General features: G+C 41.3%; 1 protein-coding gene across 3 annotated transcripts in view; it reads left to right on the forward strand.

Moving 5' to 3' along the window:
• Window positions 1-14,221, forward strand: part of RB195_022887 (uncharacterized protein) — a gene marked incomplete at both ends in the record, with an annotated part of 92,084 nt that overhangs the window by 60,146 nt on the left and 17,717 nt on the right. For 2 of the 3 annotated variants that reach the window (XM_064210131.1, XM_064210132.1), the window contains 7 exons: window positions 2,902-2,996; window positions 3,075-3,168; window positions 3,242-3,352; window positions 3,432-3,600; window positions 3,652-3,906; window positions 3,975-4,156; window positions 12,948-13,225. In XM_064210131.1, coding sequence (XP_064066012.1) covers window positions 2,902-2,996; window positions 3,075-3,168; window positions 3,242-3,352; window positions 3,432-3,600; window positions 3,652-3,906; window positions 3,975-4,156; window positions 12,948-13,225 — 1,184 coding nt within the window. Of the gene's footprint in view, window positions 1-2,901; window positions 2,997-3,074; window positions 3,169-3,241; window positions 3,353-3,431; window positions 3,601-3,651; window positions 3,913-3,974; window positions 4,157-12,947; window positions 13,226-14,221 lie in introns of all 3 variants that reach the window. The other variant, XM_064210133.1, reaches the window with a different exon arrangement.

The raw sequence follows: 14,221 nt of genomic DNA on the forward strand, positions 1-14,221 counted from the left end.
GCCTGATTTCTTCTGAAATCGAAAGGAGAAAATGGAGTTTTTATGCAATGTTCTTAAAGGCATCATCCCACGAATCTGAGGTGGTACGGATGAGGTGATGCCTTTAAACACAAGGCCCCTAAACACCACGTTTTATTCGCTCTTGATACTCATTTATGCAGGTTTTGACAGATATCTTCATAAAACATTCTATGGAATGTAGCGAATGTAATCCGCAATTTTCATTAGAGTTCATGTGTTTGTCATGCTGTCGCTCACTCGTCATAGTGCTGAATAGTGATTACATGTTGAATACACCTACTTCGCTACTCTAGCGAGGTGTGTTGAGGAGTGAGAAAGACTTGTAATAATGTCTGGAGCAATAATTATTTCCTTTTGTAACCTATCGAATTGGATGTTTTCCCTGAGATCGATATTATACGTAGCTCGCAGATGGTGCCCTTTTACAGTGATCGATTTAATAACTTTGTTGCATTTTCACAGCAGATATATCGCTTATAGAATGAACAAAGCCTGATGGAAGCGTATTTGAGAGTGCTAATTCCAGACATCGTAATCTTGGGTGTGTGATGTAATGCGCCTGGGTAATTAAATGAATTAATTAAATGGTATTATGACTGATCTTGAGGCGCATTGTTTCTCCGAATTAGTATTTGTTTTGCGCTTATAAACAGCAATCAAGGAAAGATATCAGATGTGTATAATTAGGGGGAAGCGAGGGAGCGGTCGTTAGGTACCCACAGGCGATTATGTGCACCCGAATAAGTGCCTGCAGAAGAGGCTGTCGAAAGACCAAAGCAGACATATTGAGCTACCTGTGATCATTAAGCTACGCCATGAATTTCCACATCACCGAGGTCGTGCGCCGCGTTTTTATTGCAATTACTTTGTAGAGTTGGCTTCTAGAAGGGTTCAAAGAACAAAAAGGTAACGAGGTAGCAACGAAGAAAACGAAAAAAAAAAAGAATTTAAAAAATGGAAATGCTGATGATTGCCTAGATTGCCTGCATCTCTATACAACAAAACATCCAACATTCATCAACGCTTCAAACATTCTTTATTTTTGTGATGAATTGTCCGAAGAACTAACTTCCAAAATCATTTTTTTCGTGCAAAAAGCTGAAGCTTCCTCACCTTTTTTGAAGAATCTTGACGGAATCCTACTTATTGTCAAAATGCGAAATCTTCAGTCAAGAACTTTTCCCAGCAACAGGGCACTACAGTACACTCGGAAGCATTTTCATCACTTCGCGATTTGATTAAATTTTGAATTGGATCTGTGTGCATAGTGGGCAATTTTGAATTCATCAGGGAATAACTATTCGAGTTTCCTGTTTTGACAGCATCTGTATCGATTCTTTGAAACCAAATAAAGTAAAGCGTTACAAAATATATTACAATTAGTTGATACATCTTTTCACTTTATCTTCTTGAGCCGTAAGATCTTTTTGCTTGTTTTACACAAATAAAACACTATCATTTCCTTCTTCTGGCATTTCGTCTGCAGTCGTTTGATTTATTTTCTATACGTGAACGATCGTTACTCTGTGCAGAGAAAATAGCAGAGATACAATGCCCTTGCGAGGCAGGTTTCACACCTTATTAGAAGACCAGTCTGAACGGTCGGCTGAAGCCGTGCTTCAGACTTTCTGTTGTGTTCTCTTTGCTCCCCTTCACTGATCAACTAAATTCAATATTAATGCCCTTTTCTGTGAAATTAAACTTGCGTATCTCTAACAATCTTTTTTTTTATTATAAACAAAGGTGGAAGATTTCATAGTTTTCTTTCTGAACGCTTCATTTCTACATTTGGAGAATAGTCAAACGTCAGCATCAAACACTCTTTTCAACACCAATATAATGTAGACACAATTTGAAAGCATTACTCCAAATATGGGCTTTCCTCCTGTTCTCCCACCCAAGAGTTATCAAAGAATAATGTTTTAGCACAAAATGACGTGAAAGACATCATCCTACTGATAAAGATTACGTTCTACGTCAGATCATGTAAACTCTTCGCTATTATTTAAGCAGCTGTATGCATGCGTGTTTCCACTTTCTGAGGGAGACATGTTACCAACCTGAGGGAAGCGTGCAAGGAAATAGAAACGCGGAGCAGTCGTAGAAGTGAAACGCAACACTGACAGTAGCCACGTGTACGAAACGGTTGCAACGTCACATTAACCTCTCGCTACATACACATGAAGTTATTGCGCACCAATCCGACGCTGCGGGACCCGTCCAATCCCACTTCATAGCTTTCTGGCGTCGGCGCATCAACTCGACGCCGGTGGACCCGTCTCACCCTTTTTCGAAATTCGTGACACACAGACGTGGCAGAATAAGCCGGTTATATAGCATGATGAGGGACGCTGATAGACGATGTGTGGGCGAGGTGAAAGGCGAACGCAGCGCAATGTTCTGTTGATGCTGATAACTGCTGCTAAGCGCAATTAACGATCATTGTTGCCAGTCGTTCTCCTTAAAGATAAGCTACTGCGGAAGCTGCGGATACCTAACGATACGCACCCCCTTTACCATGATCACCAAGTGCAAAAGGCAGAAGATGACGCGTGCTCGTATCTTTGGAATAGTGATTGATAGGTCCAAAAAATATTTTTGATTCAGTAACAAACATTGGATGAGTTTGTGAGCGAATCACATTTAAGACTTTTCCATCGCTTTATACTCAACAGCTGCAAGTTAGCGTAATCGATCGGTTGTATTAGGTTGACGCACAAGTTTTCAAGTTTCAAAAACATACTTTCTGCTGAAATGTCAGTAATGGCTCTGAGATTGGCACAGGTGTGACATTTAATCAGACACTTGATATTCATTAACAAAACGACATTTCAGTTTTTTTTTTAATTTCACATCTTTATATGCTTAAGCTCACATCAGGGTCCCTCCATTATCCCTCCTCCAATCGCGAGGCCCAACCCGCGGTCCAAATCTGCTGCTTCTGATACGCCATCAGGCTTTCATGATCTAGTCAGGTGAAGTTGCAAATACTAACATTAAGTTGTTAGGATTGTTATTATATAATGGAAGAAAAATATTGAAACCCTTCATAGGCAACAAATAGTTGAGTTACCAGTGTCTCTTTCGTCTAGTCAACCATCGCGTGGTGAAAAATATGACTTCACTTTTGATCCGCATCTACATGAGGTAATTTGCTTGTTTTTTTTTTTTGTATAAACCTTACAGTTGAAAGGAAATCGGAGAAGGAATGCGCTTTTAGGAGCAAATTTCTAACGAGAAAGTTCTTGCTTCACTTTCAACGGGCGCAAGTTCAGAGGCGGGAAGCATGACAGATGATTTTCGACTAAAGGAAAAACTGTACAAAGTGAAGGTATCTTATATAAATTTTCAGCAATCACACTGTTGATTTTTGGGATATTAGATCTGCTTTCATATTCGTCTGTTTGAAGGGTCTGTGGTCGGGGGAAGAAAAAGACTCAGAATCAAATCTTCCTTCTAATGTTGCGAAGGTAAAACCGCAACCCCAGTCCGGAGTGGAGCACTTTCACAACGACGGGAAACAAGTAGTGACAATCCCAAATGGTTGCCACACAATTCCTCCGAAGAGTCCTGGAATTGGTAAGTATTCTGCACTTTTTTCTTGGTCTTTTAAATTGTTTTTTTTTTCAGCACCGTTCCCTTCGGGGCTGGGTGGTTTTATGTTTTCACCCTATCCAGTAATGTTCGGTGACATGTCAATTAGCCGGGGCTATACTTCCATGGGTTCACTTGTTCAACCTCTTATCCCTTCTTCGAATGCATCTACTACTCCCGTCGGTCAACAGCTTTATCAACAACCTCATTCCCTTGCTGCGGCCGCTGCTGTGAACCAGCGTTCTCTCCAGATTCGCTCCAACTACATGGATCAAAACGCTATCTTTCCAAGTAATCGTATGTTTTAGAAGGAGAATTGAGAGTATTTGCTAAGGGTTGACTTATTCGAACCGTTTCAGTTCCACCATCACAAAACGTGACATGGAATGTTCCAAATATGCTAGACAGCACGGGTAGTGCTGCTCTGTCAGGGGCTTCATCGCCGCAGCACCCACATACTCATATGTCTTCACCTTTACAGGCTCCAGCGCCTAATATGTCACTACTCCATCGTGGACATGCACATACAACTATGACACAGGTTTGCCTTTAACGTATCACTTATAATAACACTGGTGACACTTTTTCTTAGCATAACTGCTATTCTAACAGGACAACGCATGCTTGTAAATAACCTAGCAAATACACCTAATCCTGTCATTGGCGCATAGATTATTAAAAGAAGCTTAAGAATAAGCTTTCGGCCTTTTGACAATAAACGTACACTTTGTTTCAAATGTTATCATTTTGAGCCTGGTCTTCAACTCTTTTACAGCTGTGTGAACACGACACGAAGAAATGACACAAACAGAGAATAATGAATTGGGAACATATTGGATGACTCAAAGCTATGTTGACCAGCTTTTCTAACCGGCCATTGTTTTGTCCGAGCACAACTTCTTTGCACGAAAGAGTTAACTTTCTCATTTTGTAATATAGTGTTTGAAAGTGATTGGCAGAGTTTACTGCGTCGCTTCCGCATTAAAGAATTGCAACGCAATACAGCTCACTTCAAAACAACTGTAATATCCTAGTCAAAGCACGCTGAAACCTTTGTGAGTTTTCCATATGTCTAAGGAGACATAACATACAAACAAACGATTGCATAGATATTGTCGATGATTGCAGATGAAATGATTGTCGTATTTTTAAACAACGTGTTCGAAAATTTCGTGGGCAAGGTTTCGCTGAGGCGATGAAGAATTGTAAGAATCATTCAACAAATCGATGAAATCGACATTTTCGCTTAAAGTCAGTGTATCATTAATAGACGGTGTTGGGTTCTCTGAACAAGTAGATAAGACTATAGAGGTGAAATATATGAATACGAACGTAGTCACGCTCAAATCTCCCTAGTAATCTGGAAAGAAGCATGCAGAAACCTTGGTTGCACCATTGTCCCCTTTCATGAAACTTTTTACAGGTAGTAGAACGATGGCAATCCGCAGCGCCTCTGCCATTATGCGGATAGGAAAACTTTTGCTCTCATTTCAGTCAAGTTATATTTATTGCGGTCGTTGGATGACGACGGAACTGCCCACGTTCTACCCATCAGTTTCTACTTTTGAAGTGACCATTGTAGTAGCATATATGAAAATATCTCAGTTGAGACAAGTTTGGACAGTATGTAGCAAATGTAGGTCGAAATCAGAAATGTCGCAATGATTTCAGGGTATTGCACAAATATTTGCAACTAGCTCCCTCATTTACCACTGCAGACAAGTTCTTGCGGAGTTCCATGAACTCTTAAGTGGTAGATTTGCAGCAATACTGGGAATTGCGAGAAAATCCATACTTCCATAATTGGAGACATCGCCCGCAAGCTATTGGTATCCCCCATCGGCATTCCTGAGTATTCTTCGTGGCTTTCGTCTTTGTCTACTGGTCTGAAAAAACAGGAATCAATTTTAAAAAATCAGAATAACACTAGCTTTCACAGTGAGAAATTCTCTTTCAAATAGTATGTAACATCTTGGAAATAATTTTTATTTCTGTGCGCACTTTGTATTTGGAAAAAAAAAGTTCACGATATATTCCCCAACCAAACAGTCGCAATGGTAATTACCAAGGGCATGTAAAATGTTCGAAGAATTTCACATCTACTTCCTTACTTAGAACGAGGTAAATAAAACCTACCTACATATAGGTTAAGTATCTCTTGAAGTAACTTGGGTCAGAGGAGATGTTCTAAAACTTCAGAACGGGATGAGGATAATATGTCTTTGTGGACCAGAAAGTTGTAATTTTCGGTTTCACTCAAAACTCTGCTTCCTTGCTTTCTTCTTGTTAAGGAGAACCCATCACAATGCTTCGAGATATTTCATTACTTTTTTTTGAGCTGTCAGTATTGTACACTGTAACCTTAGCAGTTCATTTAAGAACTTATGCGATGAGTCTAACCTTCTCTTACGTGAGTTGAGATACGCACAGCTGGAGAAATCATCAAAGTTCTTAGGATTTTTCTCTGACCCGGTTGCATGTCACAATGAAAACCATTCTGCTCGTCGCCTCGTCATTCGTAGATTTGCTGCTAAAAGTGTGCATGATTTTAATTTTGACTTCGAACGCTTTAGTTGCGAACTATCTAGGGGTGGTTATTGAAACCAAACATAATTACGTTAAGCCAACTTGCTCGCTACAACTTGCTTTCTGGGTGCGCGGTTACGATTCTCAAGTCGTCATCAATTTGTGAGTAATTTTTCGCGCCAGTGGCATACGTGCGATAGTCGGAGCCGGTGCTTCGGCACCCTTTGCTTTATGGTGGTTTTCGATTCACCCCTTCCCCTATGCTGACCACTCTCCACGAAGGAACAAAAGAGATAAAGAGATGAGGTGTTGGGAGATGTAACGCAGTACTGTAGGAGTCCGCTAACAACAGAGCGAGGATGTGCAGTTAGAGTATGATCGTCACTGCTTGCGAAAATTCGCGAAATTATGCGGTTAATATCTTCGCTCAGAGGAAGGATCGCTAGGTGTCTAGTTATTCATTACTAGACACGGAAGGTGAATGGTAGTACATTAGAACGAAACGAGTTGACCAGTACACAACACATCCAATGTGGTTTCGTCTCTGCTGAAAAGTTGGAGCTCAAAGTTGGGATGAAAAACTGAGTGGTTTCAGTTTTGACCCCGTCACTTTCTTGCGAGAGAAGCTGACAAAAAACGAACAGTATACTGAGGCAGAGGAGGAAACTTTCTATAAAAACCTATCATACTTTTCTTTCTGACACTAAGGTGAAAAAATGTGCACACCCCCTACTTCCCTTTCCCCTTCCCTCTTTCTGAAAAAGCTATGCACTTTTGCTGACCAAGTGAGTTACCCTTGTATAGAATGAAGAATTCTAGAGCGAAAATGTTCCTTTAACTCTATTGATAGATTTTCATTTAAGCAATTTATTTAGAAAAAACGTGTTTTCTCAAATGCACAGACAGCGATTTTTCTGAACTTAGGATGCATTTTCGCAACTCAATCAAGTATCCTCTGTATAAAGTGAAGAAAATTAGGGCAGCTATGTACCCTTCACTGTATTGCCAGGCTTTCGAAGAACTGACTTATTTAAGACGAAACTTGCTCTTGAAGGTAGTGATAGAAACAGTGAATTTTTGCAAAAACACTTTTTAGTCGTGATGACACATCACTCACTCCTTCTCTGGGAACTGCACTAGGAACTTATACATTACATAAGTTTAATTTATAACTTATATGTTTGTATATAAACATATACATTGTATGATAAGTAGGTAAACATACATATTGTATGATAGGTGCTCATTTTTCCTTCTAGCTACTTCTTCGACCCCGTAGTTGTTCATTCACCTTCATACTTATTCATTTAATACGGTTCAGGAGAAAATGTATGTTATGTTGTTGCTGTTGTTGTTCCTTATCGAATAAGTGGTTGCACCACTGCCAACAATTGAGTTTTGTATTTTGGCAACTCTTAGCTAACAAAACTAGTTCCACTCAATCCTGTCGTAGATTATGAACCGATCCCTGAATAACGATGGTTTAAAGCAAATATTCAAATGTTCTTATCATCAGCAAATATTTTTTATTGATTTGATTGGCTCAACACTTTCCAAGTGTTCTTTTGTTGATGAGCAGTATGAAACAACCTTTTTGAGTTGTCTTCCTTGATCCATGGAGACAAATAATTTTCTCTTCGAAAGACGTTGACATACAATCATGGCATTGTTTCATTATGTTAAATGATTTCGATAAAGTATTACTTTGGAGTGTCTAAGGTGGGGTAGATCCCCTTCATCTAGGAAGGGTACGTTTTCGACCTATCTCACTTGGTGCCAGTGGTGTCTATTGGAAAACAATGCCCTGCTGATTAGAATGTTCTGCTTAATTTGTTTTTCAAATGACGGAACTCATCCGTCGCGATATCCTCCGCTAATGTGTCCCCCTAATCGTCCTGAAAAACGCTCGATTTGCGAAGTACGTGAAGACGCGTCCCCTTTGTGGACGCGCTGCATCCGTGACCGAGCGGTCGAAAATTAATGATGTCTCCTCAACATCTTATTCAAGGAAAACCAATGAATAGGCTGTTGAGGTAACTGGTGTGTGTGTGCAAATGTATCGCATTCCAACGTATCTTGTGTGAACAAATGTTTCCCACGCCTTATTTTTCTAAAGGACGATTAGGGGGATAGGGCGGGGCCGCGCTCAAATTTGTAATCTACACCCCGAACTCTATATTTGCTCACACAGACCCCAACATAGTCAGTTTCGGGGTATACTGCCTTCAAAGAAAATGCCGTTTATGATGTACGGTCATATCCCAAAAACTACATCTCTGGCACATTTCGAACAAATAATTTGGAGGTTCCCCTTACTAGTCTATGTGTTTTCGGTTAGAAAGCATTTACATACTAGAGATATCTAGAGAACTGACACGTAGACAGTGCGAGACAAAAGAGGAATTGGAATGTAGGAGTGATCGGATTAGTATGTGTTTCTCTCTTTCCGGGAAGAGCTTTAACTAGCAGAGTATTTCTTTACTTGGGTGATCAAAAAGTTGTCTTCTTCAAGTTTATTTAAACTGTAGATGTTGCGACTAGTCAATATTCCCTTTGTATTTCCAAGTTTTTGTTTTGGTGTTTTTGATTTTTATTTTGAGATGGAAAACGTTCGCATTGTGATGTTCTTAGAAATTCTTAGAATTGGTGATATCGATAAAAGCGCAGATATGGTTTGTCGTTTTGAGTTTCATTTTCGGCTAGTTGTGTTAGTGCAGTTAAACCACAGGTTCCCGAGGTGCACAACCGACCATCCATTTTGCAACGCGATGGGTGCACAACACAAGACAGAAACTATTCATCCCTTGACTTTCTCGATGAATAACATCGAACGTCATCCGTTAGGTTATATCTCAACAAAAGTTGCTCGGTTCCTTCTGACTGCAATAAGACTACTTAATTAACAGTCAGCTATCAATTCGTCTTTGTTTTCTAAAGGAGATGCTGCCACATGACGTTTAGCACTACGTCAGATGAATGAGTCATTCGACTTTTTCGCACGAGGATAATTTTTTGTTAGTTCATTATTTTTTTATTTCTATGTACATGTGCATGCATATAAAATTTACTTGTACATGTAGAGTACTTTTCCCCTCGTTATGTACCGTTGCACTTCATTCTACTCGACTTCACTCTAGATCTCATCTTTGTTAAGCGAAAATAACTCAGAGTAACAGTGTAGTTGACTGAGTTGGTTTTGTTCGCTGTAATGGATTGGTTAGATGAGTCCTGAATGCACTAGCTCGGCTTACTTTGACCCAGACTCATCAGTTGACGAATCAGTGTCTGTTTCTACTTTGGTCCTTGAATCCGTCCTTGAACGTTTGTAATGTTTGTATCCAATCTGTTCAGTTTCAGCAGTAGCTTCCACAGAACACACACAATCGCTGCTCTTTCATATTCTGCGAGACTTGGCGAGTTTCGAGATCGAGTGTCTTGAAATCTTCTCCCAGTTATTTTAGAATCTCCGCTCTCGGTTAGGTGCCCTTTTCAGTTCACCCTTCTTTGATCATGTTCAAGACACACTGTATAAGCTTATCACCTAGTCTCTTTATAATACGACCGAAAAAGCGGAGACGATTTTCTGTAGCCTCCTTAAATGGCGGGAAAGATGTTTTCTATGTGTTATCAGCCGATGCACCGCACTGCATTCACTTCGGCGCAGGCTCTTCTTGTGGTATATTTTAGGGATGGAGAAGTAGAGAAGTAGCCACAAACAGTCTTGTTTCGATGTAGTCGAGCTTCGCCGTCGTCAGAACGGTGTTGACCATACCTTGATCTGTACAACGGGTCACGGGTCGAATACCGAACACATGGACTCGTGGCTTGGCTTCGTTGTTGTTAAGAGTCGATTACAAGCACTTCGTCAAGTAGTCCGATCCCGTCGTGGCTTAGATGCTTCTTTGCCGTATATCCTCCTCTGAAGTACGATGCTTCTTATTATCCAGATAAAAGAACTCGTCCGGAAGTCCACTCGGTTTGTCGGACCACTCTGATTGCCGTTGAAGGTCTTGAGAAGGTCCACATCTGCTTATAACTTTCAGGGCGCAGGTAAAGTCGGTAGGCTGCAGCAGTATGTAATACAGAGTTGACGACCTGTAGCAGTTTTGTGGTCCTTTTCCAGCACACTTGAGACTGACCATTGGGAATATGTTGCCCGGGTAATGTCGTTGATATCGAAGTTGAGCAGGAAGAGGGGTCCTGTAGTTACCCTTTGTTTTGCTTCAGTTTTCACTTGTTGAGTGAAAAAGGAACTGGAAGTGAATTACGTTAAGCTAGAATACAGGTCGCAGCATTTTTTGTTTGGGTTATTTTCTCAGTTAAACGAACGAGGTTTCTTGAGGGTTCATCTGCGCTAGGCCTGGTGAGGAGACGATCCAAATGAATGGAGTCGAGCAGTCAAATATCGCCTCGAAATGCACGGAGACTGGTCGTATTAGTTCTCAATACCACTCCTACATTTCATTATTGCATTCGGTATCGTAGATGAACAAGAAACAAGGTGCCTGTGTCGATAGTTATTTATTAATGATTTTTGATGAGTAGCTCTGCAATGACAACAATGGCAATGACATGCCTTGCTAATTCTTAGGATTCTTGAAAGAGAAGTCTTTTTGGAGGGGAGCAATGATCACTTATCGCCACGAGTCAGGCTTTTTTTTGTCGATCCATTGTTGAATTGACTCCATTGTTGGGACTCGAATCCATTGTTGGGCGTCGTCGTCACCGACCCAGGCCGTAGAAGGGATTTCAGCATTACTGCGCTGATTCTTTCTTCTCCATCAGTCTTTCTTTGCTTCTTTTTCTGATTACCGACTAGAAACTCCAACTCGGTCTATGGTTAATCGCAGAATAGAAATGGTGGTTACTAGACTTGCTCAAGTTTAAGAGGTGATAACAGTTGATAGTAGTTGTCGGTCCAGCAAGGTACGCTGTGCTCTCTTCAAATTTTACCTAGTCGCTTCAGCAAAAGTGCCTCCTCTAACAATACTGAGCACCATGAACACCTCTTCGCCTTGGTGCTATACTGCTTTGGTAAAGTGAGCATTTTCTTTGATTTTTATCCTCCCACATTTCAAATCCATTCGCTGTTGACATTTCTTTTTCATTTTGGACATGGCGATGCGAATTCCTCAGGCAATCTTTACGATTGAGACTTTCGACGCTACACCGGATGAGATGTTCAGAATTGTAAATGGATGTCCGAGTTAGGAGTGTTTCTTTTGTCTCCGTTATAGATCTTCTTCCTGACATGTACACAAACATTAATAGGCACGTGTTGGTGGATTTTTTTGGATCTCAGGTTCCTATCCATCTACCAGAGTTGCTATATCGTTGTTCTGCTGGGATGGGGCTGCTTGATTGCCTTTGGGAAAGCGTAACATAAACCTGAGAAAATTTGTGCAGTGGTAAAAATTGAATGTGGCTTTTCGGATTGCTCTAGATTTTGAAAGCCTGAGTGAAGGTTCTGGAGCTGAAGCTTGAGAATTGTCAACTGGAGGTTACGCTGCTGTTTAGAAGACAGGGGAGTTTTCCTCTTTTACACGGGCTGATAGCATCAGCGATACTTCTTGTAGGTGGAATGATGATGAAATCCGATGACGAGGTCCATCTGATCACATAGGCCGACTAAACAAAACTACACTATTGCTCTTCTGTCCTGTCCGCTGTGGTGCCATTTTCGAGCACATCTGATGGTTCTTCGCATTCGCATCGAAGAAAATGGCCGCCTCTTGAGTAGATATCTCCTACTACATCGTTGAGTGCTGCGTAGTAGTAATAGGTCTTATTATTAAAATCTTTAACGTCTTCCTGAGACGGATGAGTGTTTACAGTCTATAGTTTGAGTCTTCTACACTCTTTAAAAGACGCTGGTGGATGACGTTGGGTCATATCCTTTCACTAGGTTGTCATAGTCGTTTCTCACATTCTTCTTACTTTACTCATACTTTCTGTGCAGTGCTAATGGTTGAAGTTCAGTGGGTAGGAATCGGCAGTTTAGTGTGGCAAAATGGATGTCTGTTACCAAAGATTCCATGCTCTTTTAAAGAGGAGAGTTCTTATACGGGGCCGTAGATTATGGAGAGGAGGATGATTCCATCCATTTATTCCTAATTGCCGTAAAAAACGGCCCGGAAGATGTGGCGCATGCATAAGGCTGGCGCGCTCCGATCGAACTCGTTGTAGAAAATAGCGCGCCAGAACGCTCGAAGCCGTATCCTTTGGGCCGTTTTTTTAAGGCAGAAGAAATAAACGCAATCACCGTTCTCTCCATAATCTACGACTCCGTATAAACATAACCACCTGAAATCCGCACCACCCCAGATTCGTGGGGTGATGCTTTTAAGACATTTGATCCGCGCAGTCTTGTATTGTTCTGGACGACAGCATGTTTTTGCAGTATTTGGGGAGCTCTCGTCATTATGATATTGCAGACTGTATACTTCGTGCACGTCGTAAACTCATACGCGCATAAGGCTGCCCGCAGAAGTCCATAGCCGAGCAGGTGGTGCCGCCCGCGCGACTGTGTGCTCTGCGGGCTGTATGGTACAGGCGCCCTGTCCACATGCAAATGGCAATCAGATTTATTTGCGGCTCCAGTCCTGCATTTATTGAGTAGTAATGGCAAGGAATAGATGATTATGGTATTTTGTCGGAGGTGAAGGTAATTAAGTTCAATATATCGCGACGTTTGGTTGAAGTAGCGCGAAACCTCTTCATTGATTTTGATGACAAATGCGTCTAGTCCTTTTCTTAGTTGCTGGAGTTGTTTGCGTACATGTTTGCTGTTAATAGTCTACTTTCAGAACCATCCGCAATCGCTCACACATGGTTATGGAGTGGGAATTTCGAGTATAACTGTAGCTAGTGGACCAATGGGACCGCCACCTACTGTTACTGCAACAACAACCCTTGGTCCACTTGCACCAATTCCACCTCCTGAATTAATGAATATACCACCTCCGATTGGTAGCCAGCGTGTTGCTCCAGTGACAATTCAATACGCGGGCTTTCCTCCAGCTCCACCTCTCACTCACGCTATACATCCTTCGCATGATTTTTCCCAGCCACCTCCGAGCGTCAGGTAAGTTCGGAACCAGCTCATACATTAAAGTCTTCGACAACCCCTACCTTTTAATTATGAAGACGATTGTTAAGTGTTGACCTTTCCAAGAAGTTGGGGCTGCGTGTCAAGGTGTCAAGCGTTTATAAATCCGCTTGGGATGCGCCAGCACGTTCACTTCAATTCAGAATCTTTTGAGGTTTTTGAGCGTGTAACTAGCCTGAACAGTCACTTGTGGGGCTAGCCGTTGTGTCAAGTCAGTATTTTTGTCCTCCCAGACAAGTCTGGCACCAATTTATCGACTTCAGAAAGATGAAAAGTTTTGTTGACACTGGGCAGGTTCGAATCATCGATCGATTGTGCAGTCACAGCAGAGCTTCTACTGCGCTACAGGAGCCTGCGCCACAGGAAAGGCTCCTGTATCATCATATATGTCAGATAAATTAAGTTACCCCCTTGTTTGTCAACTGCAGTGGCTGAAGATGATTCTGAGGTAAGGATGTATTAGTAAAGAAATGGAAGATCAGCAAGTAGTAAGGATGAATAGTGGCGAAAGAACAAATATTTGGACAGATAGTAATGCTTTGGAGCCTACCAGCGATAAACTATTAATCAGTAACTCGTACATGATGAATCAACCTATAGTTTTTGTATAAATAAGCATTTTATGAGTGAATGTTGTATAACAAGGATACTTCGTTTTAGTTGTTCCGTGGGGCTGAAGCAAAAACAGTATGTCCGTGCAAAACTGGGTAGATCCTCGAAAACCCAGCAGTTTCTTTCATGGACATCAAAACGAAGATTTCAAAAATAAAAGTGTGGTTTTGCCTGTTTTAGTGCTTTTAAGTCCCAGACTCGATAAATTGGTCCCAGACTTGTCTGGGAGGATAAAAACACTGATTTGACACATCGACTAGCCCCCTGATGTCATTGTATAGATTAGTTACACGTTTGTCAACCTCAAACGATTCTGAATTGAAGCGGTGGCGCATCCAAAGCGGATCTACTAACGCTAGA

Source organism: Necator americanus, chromosome X, assembly GCF_031761385.1.
Source record: "Necator americanus strain Aroian chromosome X, whole genome shotgun sequence".
Lineage (NCBI taxonomy): Eukaryota > Metazoa > Nematoda > Chromadorea > Rhabditida > Ancylostomatidae > Necator > Necator americanus.